This window comes from Ranitomeya variabilis, chromosome 7 (genome assembly GCF_051348905.1).
Source record: "Ranitomeya variabilis isolate aRanVar5 chromosome 7, aRanVar5.hap1, whole genome shotgun sequence".
Classification (NCBI taxonomy): Eukaryota; Metazoa; Chordata; class Amphibia; order Anura; family Dendrobatidae; genus Ranitomeya; species Ranitomeya variabilis.
Genome location: NC_135238.1, coordinates 209,728,833 through 209,744,730, shown reverse-complemented (window position 1 = coordinate 209,744,730; position 15,898 = coordinate 209,728,833). Strand labels below are relative to the sequence as shown.

Here is a 15,898-nt window from a genome sequence, read left to right as displayed (position 1 = left end):
GGTCTGGGGACTGTGGGGGCCAATCCAGCACCTCTGATTCTCTGCTTCATTGTCATTGAATGGTTTCTTCACCAATCTCGACATATGCTTCTGGTCATTGTCCTGCTGGAAAACTGTGTCATCCTTTTGTAGGATGTTCACATATAGCTCCACATTGAAATCACCATTGATCCTGGTAAAGTATCCAACATCTTTGGCTGTGAAACAACATCACATCACCAGGCTTCCTCCACCGAACTTCAGTTTCTTTAATTTCTCGATCTGTTTGCCACATTTTCCCTTGTTTTTTTCAGACCCATTTGCAGCCATCAGAGCCTAGTTTGTTGACTTTCGTCTCATGGCTCCAAGTCACCCATTTCTAATCTTCTACTGTCCACTTTTCGTACTTTTTGCAAACTTGAGCCGATTCTACTTATGAGGATATTGAAGTCGAGGCTTCTTCACCTTTCTTCAAGCCACCATTCCAGACACGTGTAATGTGTGTCAGATGGACGTCTGTGATCTCACTGTTGTGAAGAATAAAAGATACCTGCACTGCCGTGTCTGCCACACCAGAACTGACAGATTTTGTGATGAGCCGACTTGTTAACTCTGATATTTTGCCCTGACATCCACCTCTTGGCTTTTGAATGGATGGATGGACTTCATTTCATATGCATGAGATGGCCAAGATGATTGTCTATAAAATGATAGCAATAGTGGATGGTGAGATATGGAGCATGAAAGTCAGAAGTTCAAAACATTGTTACCCTTTTGCTCATCAATGTAAGTGCTTTGGGCATGGCAGAGCTCTTATTAAGCCATATACTCCTCAGGTTTTTCCCTCTTACTGAACCAGCATCATTAGTTTGATAACTATTAATCAAACTAAAGAGTCTAGAGATGAGCCGCAAAACAAACTAGGGAGGCAATGGATCCTTATGTGCTTTATCATGCCCAGAGCATTTAATGCCTCATTTGTATATAAATTTAAAAGCTTATTATGCAGCAACAGATAGAAGATATAAAGGTGTTGATGGATTTACAGTTTAAAGACCTGCAAGCACATATATATGGTTTGGGAATGAGAGGGTTGATCTTACCAACAGATTTCCTTCAAGGGTGGTTTCATACATTTTTACCAAAGTTTGCGTGTTGTCTTTTCCCATGTTGAGTTTTTAATTTTTTGCTGCAAAAAATGCTGCAGTCTCATGTTGTTTGTGAGTAATTGGGCAAATCAGAAATGCACTTTTTTTGGAACCTTGGCAGGTTTTTATTTTCCAATTAAAACAAGCACTCAGTCTTGCGGTTTTTATGCATTTTGCCATAGACATCTGTATTGAATAAAAAATATATTTTTTATATTATGTTAAATATAGAGTTTTTTTTACAAAGCCAGAGAAAGCTTGTTAAGTAAGCCTAAAGGTGATTTCAGCTGATTCATTGTATAATTTAATGTTTTGGGTTTACAAAGTTGCATATTTTTGTGAAAGACATACTTGTGCAAAAAATTGTGTTTTTGCATTTTTCCCATCATTCTTTCCTCTTTTCTAAATTCTGGGTGGGGCATAGGATGAGCTGTGGGGCTTTCTGTTGCCGGACAATAATTTACATGAGAAATTGGAACAAATTGTAGCAGAAATCTTACACAAGCTCGTGGCTGGCAGAGATTTCAGTTTGTGGTGCCTGGTTTGCCCATGATGCTCCAATCTTATTAAGAGGTTTGCACCACTTAATAAGCTCAACACATTTTACTCCAAGACTCTTTTAAGAGGTTATCCGGGATTTGGGGTATTATTAGCCTAATTGCTAACTTACCTGCCTGTTCTGCCCGCAGATCTCTGCTCAAAGCAGTCATGGACCATTCCTGTTGGTGACATCACATTGACAGTGCAGCTTCTTCTCTTCCGCTCTGCTCTGTCAACAGGTCATCACAACGGGGCAATCACTTCCAACGTCATTTTGATTGATAGGTGGTTCCCCGCTGCCTAACTTCGGAGAGCGACTGTCAATCAGCATGATGTCGGCATTGACAAGCTGTCGACAGAGCTAAACAGAAGAGAAGGCGCTGATCTTTTAACATGGGTGAAATGAAGCTGGAAAGTCACCAGAAGAGTCAGCAGAGTTCATCTCTGGACAAAACAGGCAGGTATTTAGAAACTCTCTGCTGGTAAGCTCTTAGCTCCATGCTAAAAAATTAGCACAGTCCCAGATTACCTATTGAAGGCTGTCTTCACCCATTATAGCCGCGGTGCAATTTTTTGCTGTAATTTCAAAAATAGTGGCTAAAACGTGAAAATGATAAAAATGCACCGATGCCGCAACATGTCAACGCAACGAAAGACTGACGTATAAATTGCTGCTCTTAGTTCGTTATGTTCGCTGCTTGCTGTCATTAACTAGGAACCTTCACTGTGTACATCCAGGCGGTAATATTCTGTCCTAGTCATGTGATCATCATACAAGTGCACGGCTTGTTACAAGGGCAAGATCTGATGATTGTATTGTAGTGAGCCGAGCACCTGTGTGACCATGACTGCAGTATAATGCAGGCTGTAAATCAGAGTCCAGTGCAAGTAATGCAATGTATTTTATAAAACTACTCAACTGTATATGTAGATTATATGCATATAATTTACATAAACAGTTGCATTTCTATAAAGTGGTCATCAGAGGTGGACATACACTTTAACATCTCATTCCATCATAGACATGAAGTGCTACTTTGTATTAGTAAACAAGAGACCAGATCTTTTTTGTCTTTTGGACCTCATCAAGCACAGAGTTCAGCTTAGCTACCCCTCTCTTTCTCTTACCTTTTTCTGGACTTGACATATCCCAAAATACGATGGCGCGAGATGATCAGCCTTGAAAAAAATCTACCGTATATACTCGAGTATAAGCCGACCCGAGTATAAGCTGAGGCACCCAATTTTGCCACGGAAAACTGGGTAAGGCTGGTTTCACACTTGCGTTTTTATCTGCATGCGTTTTTTAAAAAACGCATGTGTGAAAAAACGCATGTAAACGCGGTAAAACGCATGCGTTTTTTAGACGCATGCGTTTTTATAGAAAAACACAAGAAAACACAAGAAAACACAAGAAAACCCTAACCCTAACCCTAACCCTACCCCTACCCCTAAACGTGACTGAAATACGTGGCACTAAAATACGTGGCACTGAAATACGTGCAACTGAAATACGTGGTACTTAAATACGTGGCACTAAAATACGTGATACGTGGCACTGAAATACGTGGCACTGAAACATGTGGCACTTAAATACGTGATACGTGGCACTTAAATACGTGGCACTTAAATATGTGGCACTTAAATACGTGGCACTTAAATACGTGATACGTGGCACTTAAATACGTGATACGTGGCACTTAAATACGTGATACGTGGCACTGAAATACGTGGCACTGAAATACGTGGCACTTAAGTACGTGGCACTATGACTGTCAGAAATGTTCATTAAACGGTTAGGGGTGAGGTTAGGGGTAGAGTTAGGGTTAGGGTTTGGATCCCTTTATCACCTTGATGGTGGTGGGTGGCTTTTCAGTGTGTTTTCTGTTTTTTTGCGTTAAAAACGCATGCGTTTTTAACGCAAACAAACGCATGTGCTTAAAAACGCATGCGTTTACATAGACATCAATGCATTTTTTTTGCCGCGAAAAAACGCATGCGTTTTTTCGCTGCAAAAAAAAACGCGCAAAAAATACTACAGGTTGCATTTTTGAAAATGGACGCATGCAGAAAAAAACGCATGCGTTTGAAAACGCGACCAAACGCGTACAAAAAAACGCATGCGTTTTCAATGTTAAATATAGGGGGGAAAAACGCATGCGTTTTTTGTGCAAAAAACGCTGCAGACAAAAACGCAAGTGTGAAACCAGCCTAAGCTTATTGACTCGAGTATAAGCCGGGTATGCATTGTCCCCTCATCCCTGCCCTGCTATGTGTGGCTCCCCCCATCCTGTCCTGCTCTGTGTGGCTCACCCCATCCTGTCCTGCTCTGTGTGGCTCCCTCGGTCCCCTCGTATATATGGCTCCCTCTGCCCCATCCAATCTTGTATGCATAGCTCGGCTCCCCCATCCCATCGTTGTATGCATGGCTGGGCTCCCCTGTCCCATCCTTGTATGCATGGCTGGGCTCCCCCGTCCTGTCCTTGTATGCATGGCTCGGCTCCCCCCCGTCCTCCCCATCATACTCACCCTCGTCGCTGCACGTCCCTCCATCTCCGTTGTCCCAGCGTGGCAGCTCTCCTGTGCTGAGTGGTCACGTGGCACCCAATTAAGGTAATGAATATGCGCTCCATGCCTATGGGAGTGGAGATGCGTGCATATTCATTACCTTAATCAGCGGTACCACTTGACCGCTCAGCACAGGAAGCGCTGCCGCACCGGGACAACGGAGATTCATGGACATTCAGCGACAGCGCGAGGAGGATGAGTATGATGTCACAGCAGCCGCTCCCCTCCCCTGCTGGCTTTCTGGACAATGACTCATGTATAAGCCGAGGGGGGCGTTTTCAGCACAAAAAAATGTGATGACAATCTCGGCTTATACACGAGTATATACAGTATACATAATTATAAGAAACTCTGTCAGGAGATGTCTGTGCTATATGTGTCTATTCGTAGCCACACATTGGGTGTGACGTTATTGAAGGTTTTGTTACAGCTGGTTGCCATAATGTATTGAATAATATATTGTGTGAAATTGGAGACCATTTTAATTTTTATTTTATAAATTAATAGTGCACATGTAAATAAGCAACTTTGTAACATATCTTATCAGAGAATTCTGCTTCTTTCTCCTCCTCGACTGATCCTTCACTCTCAGATTATGGGTAAAATCTGTAAATTCTTTGTTCAGTGAAGTCAGAGTTCCTCAACACTGAGAAAGTAGTCGGCAGTTGGTGTTTCTAAAATTCTATGGAGAGGGGAAGAAGTTACTGTTTTTCATAGAATGTTATGAGCATCAACTGTTGTCGCCTTTCTCAGTAATGTGAAAGTCTGTATATATTGAAGACAAATTTTACCCATGAATTGAGAATTCTGAGAATGAACGATCAGTCCAGGAGGAGAAAGAGGCAAATTTCTCTAATAAGGTATATTACAAAGTTTTGTAGTTTCACATGTACTATTGATTTCTGAAATGAAAAATTTTAAAAGAACCTGTCAGAATGATTTTGCAATGTAAAGTAAAGACATGGCTGTAATGGTGTTACACAGATTAAATTGATGCCTTTGGTGAAGAAATCCGCTTTGTGGTTCTTATTTAAAGTGAATCTGTCAGCAGGATTTTGCTAAGTAAACTACAGGCACAGTCAGGTTGGACTTGTTACACTGATTATTTTAATCAGTGTAACAGTGCCAATCTGACAATGCCTGTAGTTTACTTAGCAAAATCCTGTTGACAGGTTCACTTTAATCAGTATTTGCAGTTTCCAGCTAATGAGATTTTGGTGAGTCGGGTCTTCTCCTCCTTCCCCGGCCCTTCTGCCTGCCTCAAGTCTTTAAATGACAGTTCACTAATTTTTCAGTGACCTGCCTCCTGTTTGAAATCTGGTACTGGAATTTCTATGGGTGGCGCATGTGCAGTCTGAGATCTCGAGTCAATGACGTAGAAAATTGCGCATGCGCAATCCACAACATCATTTCATTTTAGATCAGTCTTGAAATCAACCTGCGCACACACACCACTCATGGCAGTGTCGGCACCAGTGTGTGATTTCAAACAGGAAGCGGGTCTCTGGCCTCTTGTATTGAAGTCTTGCATCGACCTTGCTGTGGGCTGCACAGACATAGATTGATTTCCCAAAAGAAATGAAGGACAGCATCCAATCCAGGTGAAAAAAAAGCTTTTTTAATTGTGCCAAATGCGATGTTTCAACCATCCAAGGCTTTTCTCAAGCTTGAGAAAAAACTTGGATGGTTGAAACGTCGCATTTGGCACAATAAAAGAAGCGTTTTTTCACCTGGATTGGATGCTGTCCTTCATTTCTTTTGGGTATGTACTTCTCCACTTTGGTCCGTGGAATTAGGATGGGCATCGCATTGCCAGTTGTGCTGTCAGCTACTTTTTAAATTATAGATTGATTTCCCAGCTGTTCTAAAATAGAATGGAGTCATGGATGGCACATGCGCAGTCGTCTCCAAATTATGCCATTGAGCTGAGATCTCGATCTGTGTATGCGACACCCACAGCAATGAGAACAATATTGGCAGGAGATTTCAAACAGGCGGCAAGTCAGTGCAAAATCAGGGACCTGTCATTCAAAGACCAGAGGCCGGCAGAGGGGTGGGGATAGAGGAGAAGAGAAGACCCAATGTACAGTCCAGCCCCTTTGCACCAAAATCTCATTGGCAGAAAACTTCAAATGCTGATTAAAGGAAAAACAGAAAACGGATATCTTTACCAAAGGTATCAATTTATTCTGCATAAAAGCGCCATTATGGCCATGTCTTTACTTCACCTTGCAAAATCATGTCAACAGGTTCTCTTTAAACAATGGTTACTTTTTAAGAAAATTTGCGGAAAGGTAAGGGTGGACACATCCAGGGCCGGACTGGGACTAAAATTCAGCCCTGGCATTTGAAGTTACACAGGCCCACTTGTCACATGGTGACTGTTTAATATCTTTGTACACTTGTAGGCAGGGCCGGTTTTAGGCAAAGTGGGGCCCTAGGCAAAGTTTAAAATGGGTCCCCAAATGCTAACATATTGCACATCACACAGAAGCCTTTCTGTTGTATTTACGTGCGCTGAGTTCAGGCCGCTAAACGAGTTTGATCGACAATACGGAAGTTGTTCAACGCTTGTTTCCCGGCCTCTTTCCACCAGCTGAGGAATAATGATGAGACAGAACGATCACTAATAGATCACCATACAGTATCATGTTTTCAGCAGCACATCTACAGTTTACACTGGCAATGTGCTGCTGACAACAAGGCTTTTTGTTCCAGCAAAAACAATCCGAATATGCAGCATTTTACTTCTTTAGTAAAATACACCCCATAGTCCTCCATATATTATAATGTGCTCCATAGTCCTCCATATAGTATAATACACTCCCTATAGTCCTCCATATATTAAAATACACTGCTCAGTCCTCCACATAGTATAATACACTCCTCATAGTCCTCCATATAGCATAATACAATCCTCATAGTCCTCCATATAGCATAATACAATCCTCATAGTGCTCCATATAGTATAATGCACCGCCACAGTCATCCATGTAGTACAATTCACTTCCCATAGTATAATGCACCCCATAGTTCTTCATATAGTATAACGTATTCCCCATAGTCCTCGATACAGTATAATGCAGCCCACATATAGTATAATGCAGCCACCCCAGAGTATAATGCAGCCACCCCAGAGTATAATGCAGCCACCCCACAGAGTATAATGCAGCCACCCCAGAGTATGTAACCCCCATAGAATATAATACAGCCCACCTCCCCATAATATATAATGTAGCCCCCCATAGAATATAATGCAGCCCCCCATAGTATATAACGCAGCCTCCCCCATAGAATATAATATACCCCCACAATAGTATATAACACAGCCACATAGTACATAACATGGCCTCCCCCATAGAATATAATATACTCCCCATAGTATATAGCAAAGCCCGCATATTATATAGCACAAACCGCATAGTATACAGCACAGCCTGCATACTATAGCACAGCTCGCGTAGTAGATAACACAGCCCACACAGCAGTATTCAGCACAGACCACACAGTAGTATACAGCACAGACCACACAGTAGTATACAGCACAGCCCACGTAGAAGTATACAGCACAGTCCACACAGTAGTATACAGCACAGACCACAGAGTAATATATACAGCACAGCCCACAAAGTAATATATACAGCACAGCCCACAAAGTAATATATACAGCACAGCCCACAGAGAACTATATACAGCACAGCCCACAGAGAACTATATACAGCACAGCCCACAGAGAACTATATACAGCACAGCCCAGAGTACTATATAAAGCACAGCCCAGAGAGTACTATATACAGCACAGCCCAGAGAGTACTATATACAGCACAGCCCAGAGAGTACTATATACAGCACAGCCCACAGAGTACTATATACAGCACAGCCCACAGAGTACTATACACAGCACAGCCCACAGAGTACTATATACAGCACAGCCCACAGAGTACTATATACAGCACAGCCTACAGAGTACTATATACAGCACAGCCCACAGAGTACTATATACAGCACAGCCCACAGAGAACTATATACAGCACACAGTAGTATACAGCACAGAGCACAGCCCACAGAGAACTATATACAGCCCACAGTAGTATACAGCACAGAGCACAGCCCACAGAGAACTATATACAGCACAGAGCACAGCCCACAGAGAACTATATACAGCCCACAGTAGCATACAGCACAGAGCACATCCCACAGATAACTATATACAGCCCACAGTAGTATACAGCACAGAGCACAGCCCACAGAGAACTATATACAGCACAGAGCACAGCCCACAGAGAACTATATACAGCCCACAGTAGCATACAGCACAGAGCACAGCCCACAGATAACTATATACAGCCCACAGTAGTATACAGCACAGCCCACAGAGAACTATATACAGCACAGAGCACAGCCCACAGAGAACTATATACAGCCCACAGTAGCATACAGCACAGAGCACAGCCCACAGAGAACTATATACAGCCCACAGTAGTATACAGCACAGAGCACAGCCCACAGAGAACTATATACAGCCCACAGCAGTATACAGCACAGAGCACAGCCCACAGAGAACTATATACAGCCCACAGTAGTATACAGCACAGAGCACAGCCCACAGAGAACTATATACAGCCCACAGAGAACTATATACAGCACAGAGCACAGCCCACAGAGAACTATATACAGCCCACAGTAGTATACAGCACAGAGCACAGCCCACAGAGAGCTATATACAGCCCACAGCAGTATACAGCACAGAGCACAGCCCACAGAGAACTATATACAGCCCACAGAGAACTATATACAGCACAGAGCACAGCCCACAGAGAACTATATACAGCCCACAGTAGCATACAGCACAGAGCACAGCCCACAGAGAACTATATACAGCCCACAGCAGTATACAGCACAGAGCACAGCCCACAGAGAACTATATACAGCCCACAGAGAACTATATACAGCACAGAGCACAGCCCACAGAGAACTATATACAGCCCACAGCAGTATACAGCACAGAGCACAGCCCACAGAGAGCTATATACAGCCCACAGCAGTATACAGCACAGAGCACAGCCCACAGAGAGCTATATACAGCCCACAGCAGTATACAGCACAGAGCACAGCCCACAGAGAACTATATACAGCCCACAGCAGTATACAGCACAGAGCACAGCCCACAGAGAACTATATACAGCCCACAGTAGTATACAGCACAGAGCACAGCCCACAGAGAACTATATACAGCCCACAGCAGTATACAGCACAGAGCACAGCCCACAGAGAACTATATACAGCCCACAGCAGTATACAGCACAGAGCACAGCCCACAGAGAACTATATACAGCCCACAGTAGTATACAGCACAGAGCACAGCCCACAGAGAACTATATACAGCCCACAGCAGTATACAGCACAGAGCACAGCCCACAGAGAACTATATACAGCCCACAGCAGTATACAGCACAGAGCACAGCCCACAGAGAACTATATACAGCCCACAGCAGTATACAGCACAGAGCACAGCCCACAGAGAACTATATACAGCCCACAGCAGTATACAGCACAGAGCACAGCCCACAGAGAACTATATACAGCCCACAGCAGTATACAGCACAGAGCACAGCCCACAGAGAACTATATACAGCCCACAGCAGTATACAGCACAGAGCACAGCCCACAGAGAACTATATACAGCCCACAGCAGTATACAGCACAGAGCACAGCCCACAGAGAACTATATACAGCCCACAGCAGTATACAGCACAGAGCACAGCCCACAGAGAACTATATACAGCCCATAGCAGTATACAGCACAGAGCACAGCCCACAGAGAACTATATACAGCCCACAGCAGTATACAGCACAGAGCACAGCCCACAGAGAACTATATACAGCCCACAGCAGTATACAGCACAGAGCACAGCCCACAGAGAACTATATACAGCCCACAGCAGTATACAGCACAGAGCACAGCCACAGAGAACTATATACAGCCCACAGTAGTATACAGCACAGAGCACAGCCCACAGAGAGCTACAGTTAGGTCCATATATATTTGGACAGAGACAACATTTTTCTCATTTTGGTTATAGACATTACCACAATTTAATTTTAAACAAAACAATTCAGATGCAGTTGAAGTTCAGACTTTTAGCTTTCATTTGAGGGTATCCATATTAAAATTGGATGAAGAGTTTAGGAGTTTCAGCTCCTTAACCTGTGCCACCCTGTTTTTTAAAGGGACCAAAAGTAATTGGACAATTGACTCCAAGGCTATTTCATGGACAGGTGTGGGCAATCCCTTCATTATGTCATTCTCAACTAAGCAGATAAAAGGCCTGGAGTTGATTTGAGGTGTGGTGCTTGCATTTGGAAGGTTTTCCTATGAAGTAAACATGCGGTCAAAAGTGCTCTCCATGAAGGTGAAACAAGCCATTCTTAAGCTGTGAAAACAGAGAAAAAACCCATCCGAGAAATTGCTACAATATTAGGAGTGGCAAAATGTACAGTTTGGTAAATCCTGAGAAGGAAAGAAAGCACTGGTGATCTCATCAATGCAAAAAGACCTGGGCGCCCACGGAAGACAACAGTGGTGGATGATCGCAGAATAATCTCCATGGTGAAGAGAAACCCCTTCACAACAGCCAACCAAGTGACCAACACTCTCCCGGAGGTCGGCGTATCAATATCCAAATCTATCATAAAGAGAAGACTGCATGAAAGTAAATGCAGAGGGTTCACTGCACGGTGCAAGCCACTCATAAGTGTCAAGAATAAAAAGGCTAGACTGGACTTTGCTAAAAAACATCTAAAAAAGCCAGCACAGTTCTGGAAGAACATTCTTTGGACAGATGAAACCAAGATCAACCTCTACCAGAATGATGGAAAGTATGGCGAAGGCTTGGTACAGCTCATGATCCAAAGCATACCACATCATCTGTAAAACACGGCGGAGGCAGTGTGATGGCTTGGGCATGCATGGCTGCCAGTGGCACTGGGTCACTAGTGTTTATTGATGATGTGACACAGGACAGAAGCAGCCAAATGAATTCTGAGGTATTCAGAGCCATACTGTGTGCTCAGATCCAGCCAAATGCAGCAAAACTGATTGGTCGTCGTTTCATACTACAGATGGACAATGACCCAAAACATGAAGCCAAAGCAACCCAGGAGTCTATTAAAGCAAAGAAGTGGAATATTCTTGAATGGCCAAGTCAGTCACCTGATCTCAACCCAATTGAGCATGCATTTCACTTGTTAAAGACTAAACTTCAGACAGAAAGGCCCACAAACAAACAGCAACTGAAAACCACTGCAGTGAAGGCCTGGCAGAGCATCAAAAAGGAGGAAACACAGCGTCTGGTGATGTCCATGAGTACAAGACTTCAGGCAGTCATTGCCAACAAAGGGTTTTCAACCAAGTACTAGAAATGAACATTTTATTTAAAATTATTGAATCTGTCCAATTACTTTTGGTCCCTTTAAAAACAGGGTGGCACATGTTAAGGAGCTGAAACTCCTAAATCCTTCATCCAATTTTAATGTGGATACCCTCAAATGAAAGCTGAAAGTCTGAACTTCAACTGCATCTGAATTGTTTTGTTTAAAATTCATTGTGGTAATGTCTATAACCAAAATGAGAAAAATGTTGTCTCTGTCCAAATATATATGGACCTAACTGTATATACAGCCCACAGTAGTATACAGCACAGAGCACAGCCCACAGAGAACTATATACAGCCCACAGCAGTATACAGCACAGAGCACAGCCCACAGAGAACTATATACAGCCCACAGCAGTATACAGCACAGAGCACAGCCCACAGAGAACTATATACAGCCCACAGCAGTATACAGCACAGAGCACAGCCCACAGAGAACTATATACAGCCCACAGCAGTATACAGCACAGAGCACAGCCCACAGAGAACTATATACAGCCCACATCTCTTCTCTTCCTCCCCTCACCTCCTCCGAGAATGGCCCCACACAGTCCAGAAAAAAAAAAAACTCTCCTCACCTCTCCTCGTGCCCAGCGTTGCTTCCTGGTTCCTGCTCCTGTCTCAGCAGCTGCAGTCTGCGCGGGACACAGCAGGTGCGCGATGATATGACATCATCGCGCACCCGCAGTGTCAGAGGCAGAGCGGGGAATGATGGGAGAGGAGCGTCTGTAGACGCTCTCTCCTCCATCATTGCATTCAACTGTACCGGCGTCTATACGCCGGTATAGTTGAATGCGACGGCGGGGGCGGCGGATTGAGCGGCCCACCACTGGCACCGGCCCTTCTGGCATTTGCCAGAAGTGCCCTATGGCCAGTCCGGCCCTGGACACATCTATACTTGAGCAGCCATGAATAAAGCCTCACTGGAAGGGCAGGTGCAGGCATCTGAATGTTCTCCATCCATGAAAAATCGGTCTGATTATACTAATCTCTAATCAGACTCTGATTTTCTCGGACGTTGAGAAAAAAATAAAGTTTCTCCATCTTCTCTATAATGTCAGTTCATGAAAATCGGAAAAATCAGAAATGTGCACAGCCTCATTAGCCTGAATACTGACTTCTATAGCTACACTAAGGAGTAAGGCTGTATGCATAACACCTCACATAGAAGACCAAATTCCTTCCCTGTACTGATAAGGTCCAAAAGACCAAAATCAACCTTTTTTTCTACTTTAAATTTTTAGACTAGACTGGATAATTGGTTTTCAAATTGTAAATCACAGCTCATTGAAAACTACCACCACCAGCACACAGTACTTGGACAAGCTTTGGATATCCAAGTATGCTGGTAGTTGTAGTATCCTACTATCTTGTCATATTCACAAATTTGTATGTGCCATGATGCAAAGGCCCAGATGCCTTATCTATAAAAATATTTCTACCAGAAAGTTCTTCTTATTTATTGTAATTTTTTATATTTGCACCTTATTTCGTTATTCTAAGATCAAGTCTTAGGCCGGCTTCACTTATCAGACATTCACGGTCTGAATACGGACCATGATGTCCAGACCAGCTTTGGGTTTCATGACACAAGCTCAACAAACCCATAGGAAAGTATGAGGTTTGTGAGTTCACGTGGGTTAAGTTCTGACAAAGAGGTCTGTACTTGGTCCGTAAATGTTGGAAGTATGAAACCGATCTAATATTGTTCATCTATGATGATTAAACACATGCTTGAAATGTAATATTCTGTATTTTTGAACTATTCCCTACAGGTATGTTTCTTTCAAAGATAATAGAGAAATATTTTGTTTCACCCACGCTATTTCGAGTAATAAGACTTGCAAGGATTGGGAGAATCTTGCGTCTTATTAAAGGAGCAAAGGGGATCCGTACTCTGCTTTTTGCTTTGATGATGTCACTTCCAGCTTTATTCAATATTGGTCTTCTGCTCTTCTTGGTTATGTTCATTTACGCCATTTTTGGAATGTCCAATTTTGCTTATGTGAGGAATGGTGGTGGGATTGATGACATTTTTAACTTCGAAACCTTTGGCAACAGTATGCTTTGCTTGTTCATGATCACAACATCTGCAGGTTGGGATCTTTTATTGGAGCCAAATCTTAAGACTGTAAAACCAGATTGTGAGCCCGAATATCGGCATAGTGGGAGCAATATAAAAGGTGACTGTGGTAACTCATCAATTGCCATTTTATTTTTTGTCAGCTATATCATCATCTCGTTCCTCATAGTGGTAAATATGTACATTGCTGTTATATTGGAAAATTTTAGTGTCGCCACGGAAGAAAGTGCAGAACCTTTGGGAGAAGATGACTTTGACAGGTTCTATGAAGTTTGGGAAAAGTATGACCCAAAGGCTACACAGTTTATTGAATACAATAAACTTTTTGATTTTGCAGATGAACTGGATCCACCTTTGCAAGTTCCAAAACCAAACCAAATTCAACTCATTGCAATGGATCTGCCCATGGTCAATGGTGACAGGATCCACTGTCTCGACATTCTATTTGCTTTCACAAAACGTGTTTTGGGTGGAGAGGAAGGGATGGACTCTCTGCGTATAACAATGGAGGATCGGTTTATGGCTGCTAACCCATCTAAGAATCCTTATGAGCCCATTACAACTACCTTACGACGTAAACAAGAAGAGGTATCTGCTATTGTTATACAGCGTTGCTACAGGCGCTACAGCACTAGAAAATCTGCATGCGGGATAGTGCCCAAGAAAAATAAAAGCAAAAGTTCTAGTATCATGGCTAAAAGTGAGCGGAGATTTTCAAAATACATCAAAAGTTCCAGCACTATTGACTCAGACATGTCCACCTCAACCTTGTCACCCCCATCCTACGACAGTATCAAAAAGGCTCAAGATAAAGACAACGCTTAAAAGGAAGATGCTGGAAACGGTAGAAGTCATAAGATATAAATTAATGGTGGCTGTGTGATTCACCATTGAGAAAGATCATGGACCAACTTGCTTGGAGAGCTATGCCAAATGGTCAACTCTATGTATGATGTATGTTTAGTGCCTATAAAACTGTATGGAAATGAAGCTTTCTATAGGATCTACAAAACGTCTATAAACATTAAAAGGCAATTTTTTTGTATCCAGATTATGAACTTTACGATGCAAATTTTTCACTTAAGCTAAGGGTCATTTGGGCTTAAGTGTCTATATGCTCTGCTGGACAATCATAGTGACTTCTGCTGCTTTTTTAAAAAATGTCGTGACTATTAATCACATGATCATTGGATGCATTCGTTAGAAGTAAAAGACAAAAAAACAACTACAAAAAAAGTTTAAATCACTGCTGACTGGATAATTACCATTCAACACTATTGGAGCTACAGAATCAATTTTTAGCAATTATTTGTTGACTGCGGATAATAACAAATGTTCAATAATATGTTCAACAATGTTAATGTGCCTCTGACGTCACAAATGGTTTCAATTCTGCAGCTTGAACACGTTCTACACATTTCTGTAAAGTGCTCTTCTGTACAAAGAAAATGAAAAAAAAAACACTGCACACACACATATATAGTATATATTAATAGGGAATTTTAGTTAAAACACGCTGTGACAGTTTTGAAACGTCGACTTTGCAATCAAAATGTTCTACTTTTTAGATTGCATCATTCAAGTACATCTACTCTATTAAGTTGCTCGCTTTGGAGGTCTTGCCTTGTTTTGTTTTTTTTCTGGTCCTCCAATGACGAATACAACTGGGCAGACAGAAGTCTTCCAGTGCTTGGCTTTCACTTATTTTACCGTCTTTATATTACCTTGGTTAATGAAGAGGCTTGAAAAATACTATTTGCTACAAGGAAGCCAAACAAAAAGGACCGCCATGCACTGTGTAGTGGTCGTTCTCAGGCACTGCTGCTATCAAAGTGAAAAACTGCATTAAAGGGGTGGCCCGAAAGTCAAAGTAATTTTTCTTCTAAATCCTTATCAATTTAGTGCCATAATCTAAGCTATTTTCTAATACACTTGCATTAAACTCAAACTACACTATCTAACTGCTTTTCTTTTGTTTTTCACTTCCTTTTTGATGATGCTTCATTGCATGCTGGGATGCTCCAAACAAAGCATCATCAGAGGCTGTTCTCACTGCCGTATTCTCTGTCTTCCCCCTGAAATAAAGTGTCATCAGTAATGCTCGCTTCAGGGGTAGGCAAGCCCATGTTAGCTGTCCATTGTGTGAT

General features: G+C 42.5%; 1 protein-coding gene across 1 annotated transcript in view; it reads left to right on the top strand.

Moving 5' to 3' along the window:
• Nucleotides 1-15,192, top strand: part of LOC143784502 (sodium channel protein type 2 subunit alpha-like) — a 227,062-nt gene extending 211,870 nt beyond the window's left edge. The window contains exon 27 of the mRNA XM_077272803.1: nt 13,444-15,192. Within this exon, the coding sequence (XP_077128918.1) occupies nt 13,444-14,576 (1,133 nt within the window). The 3' untranslated portion in view covers nt 14,577-15,192. The remainder of the gene's footprint in view (nt 1-13,443) is intronic.
• The last annotated feature ends 706 nt before the right edge of the window (nt 15,193-15,898 follow it).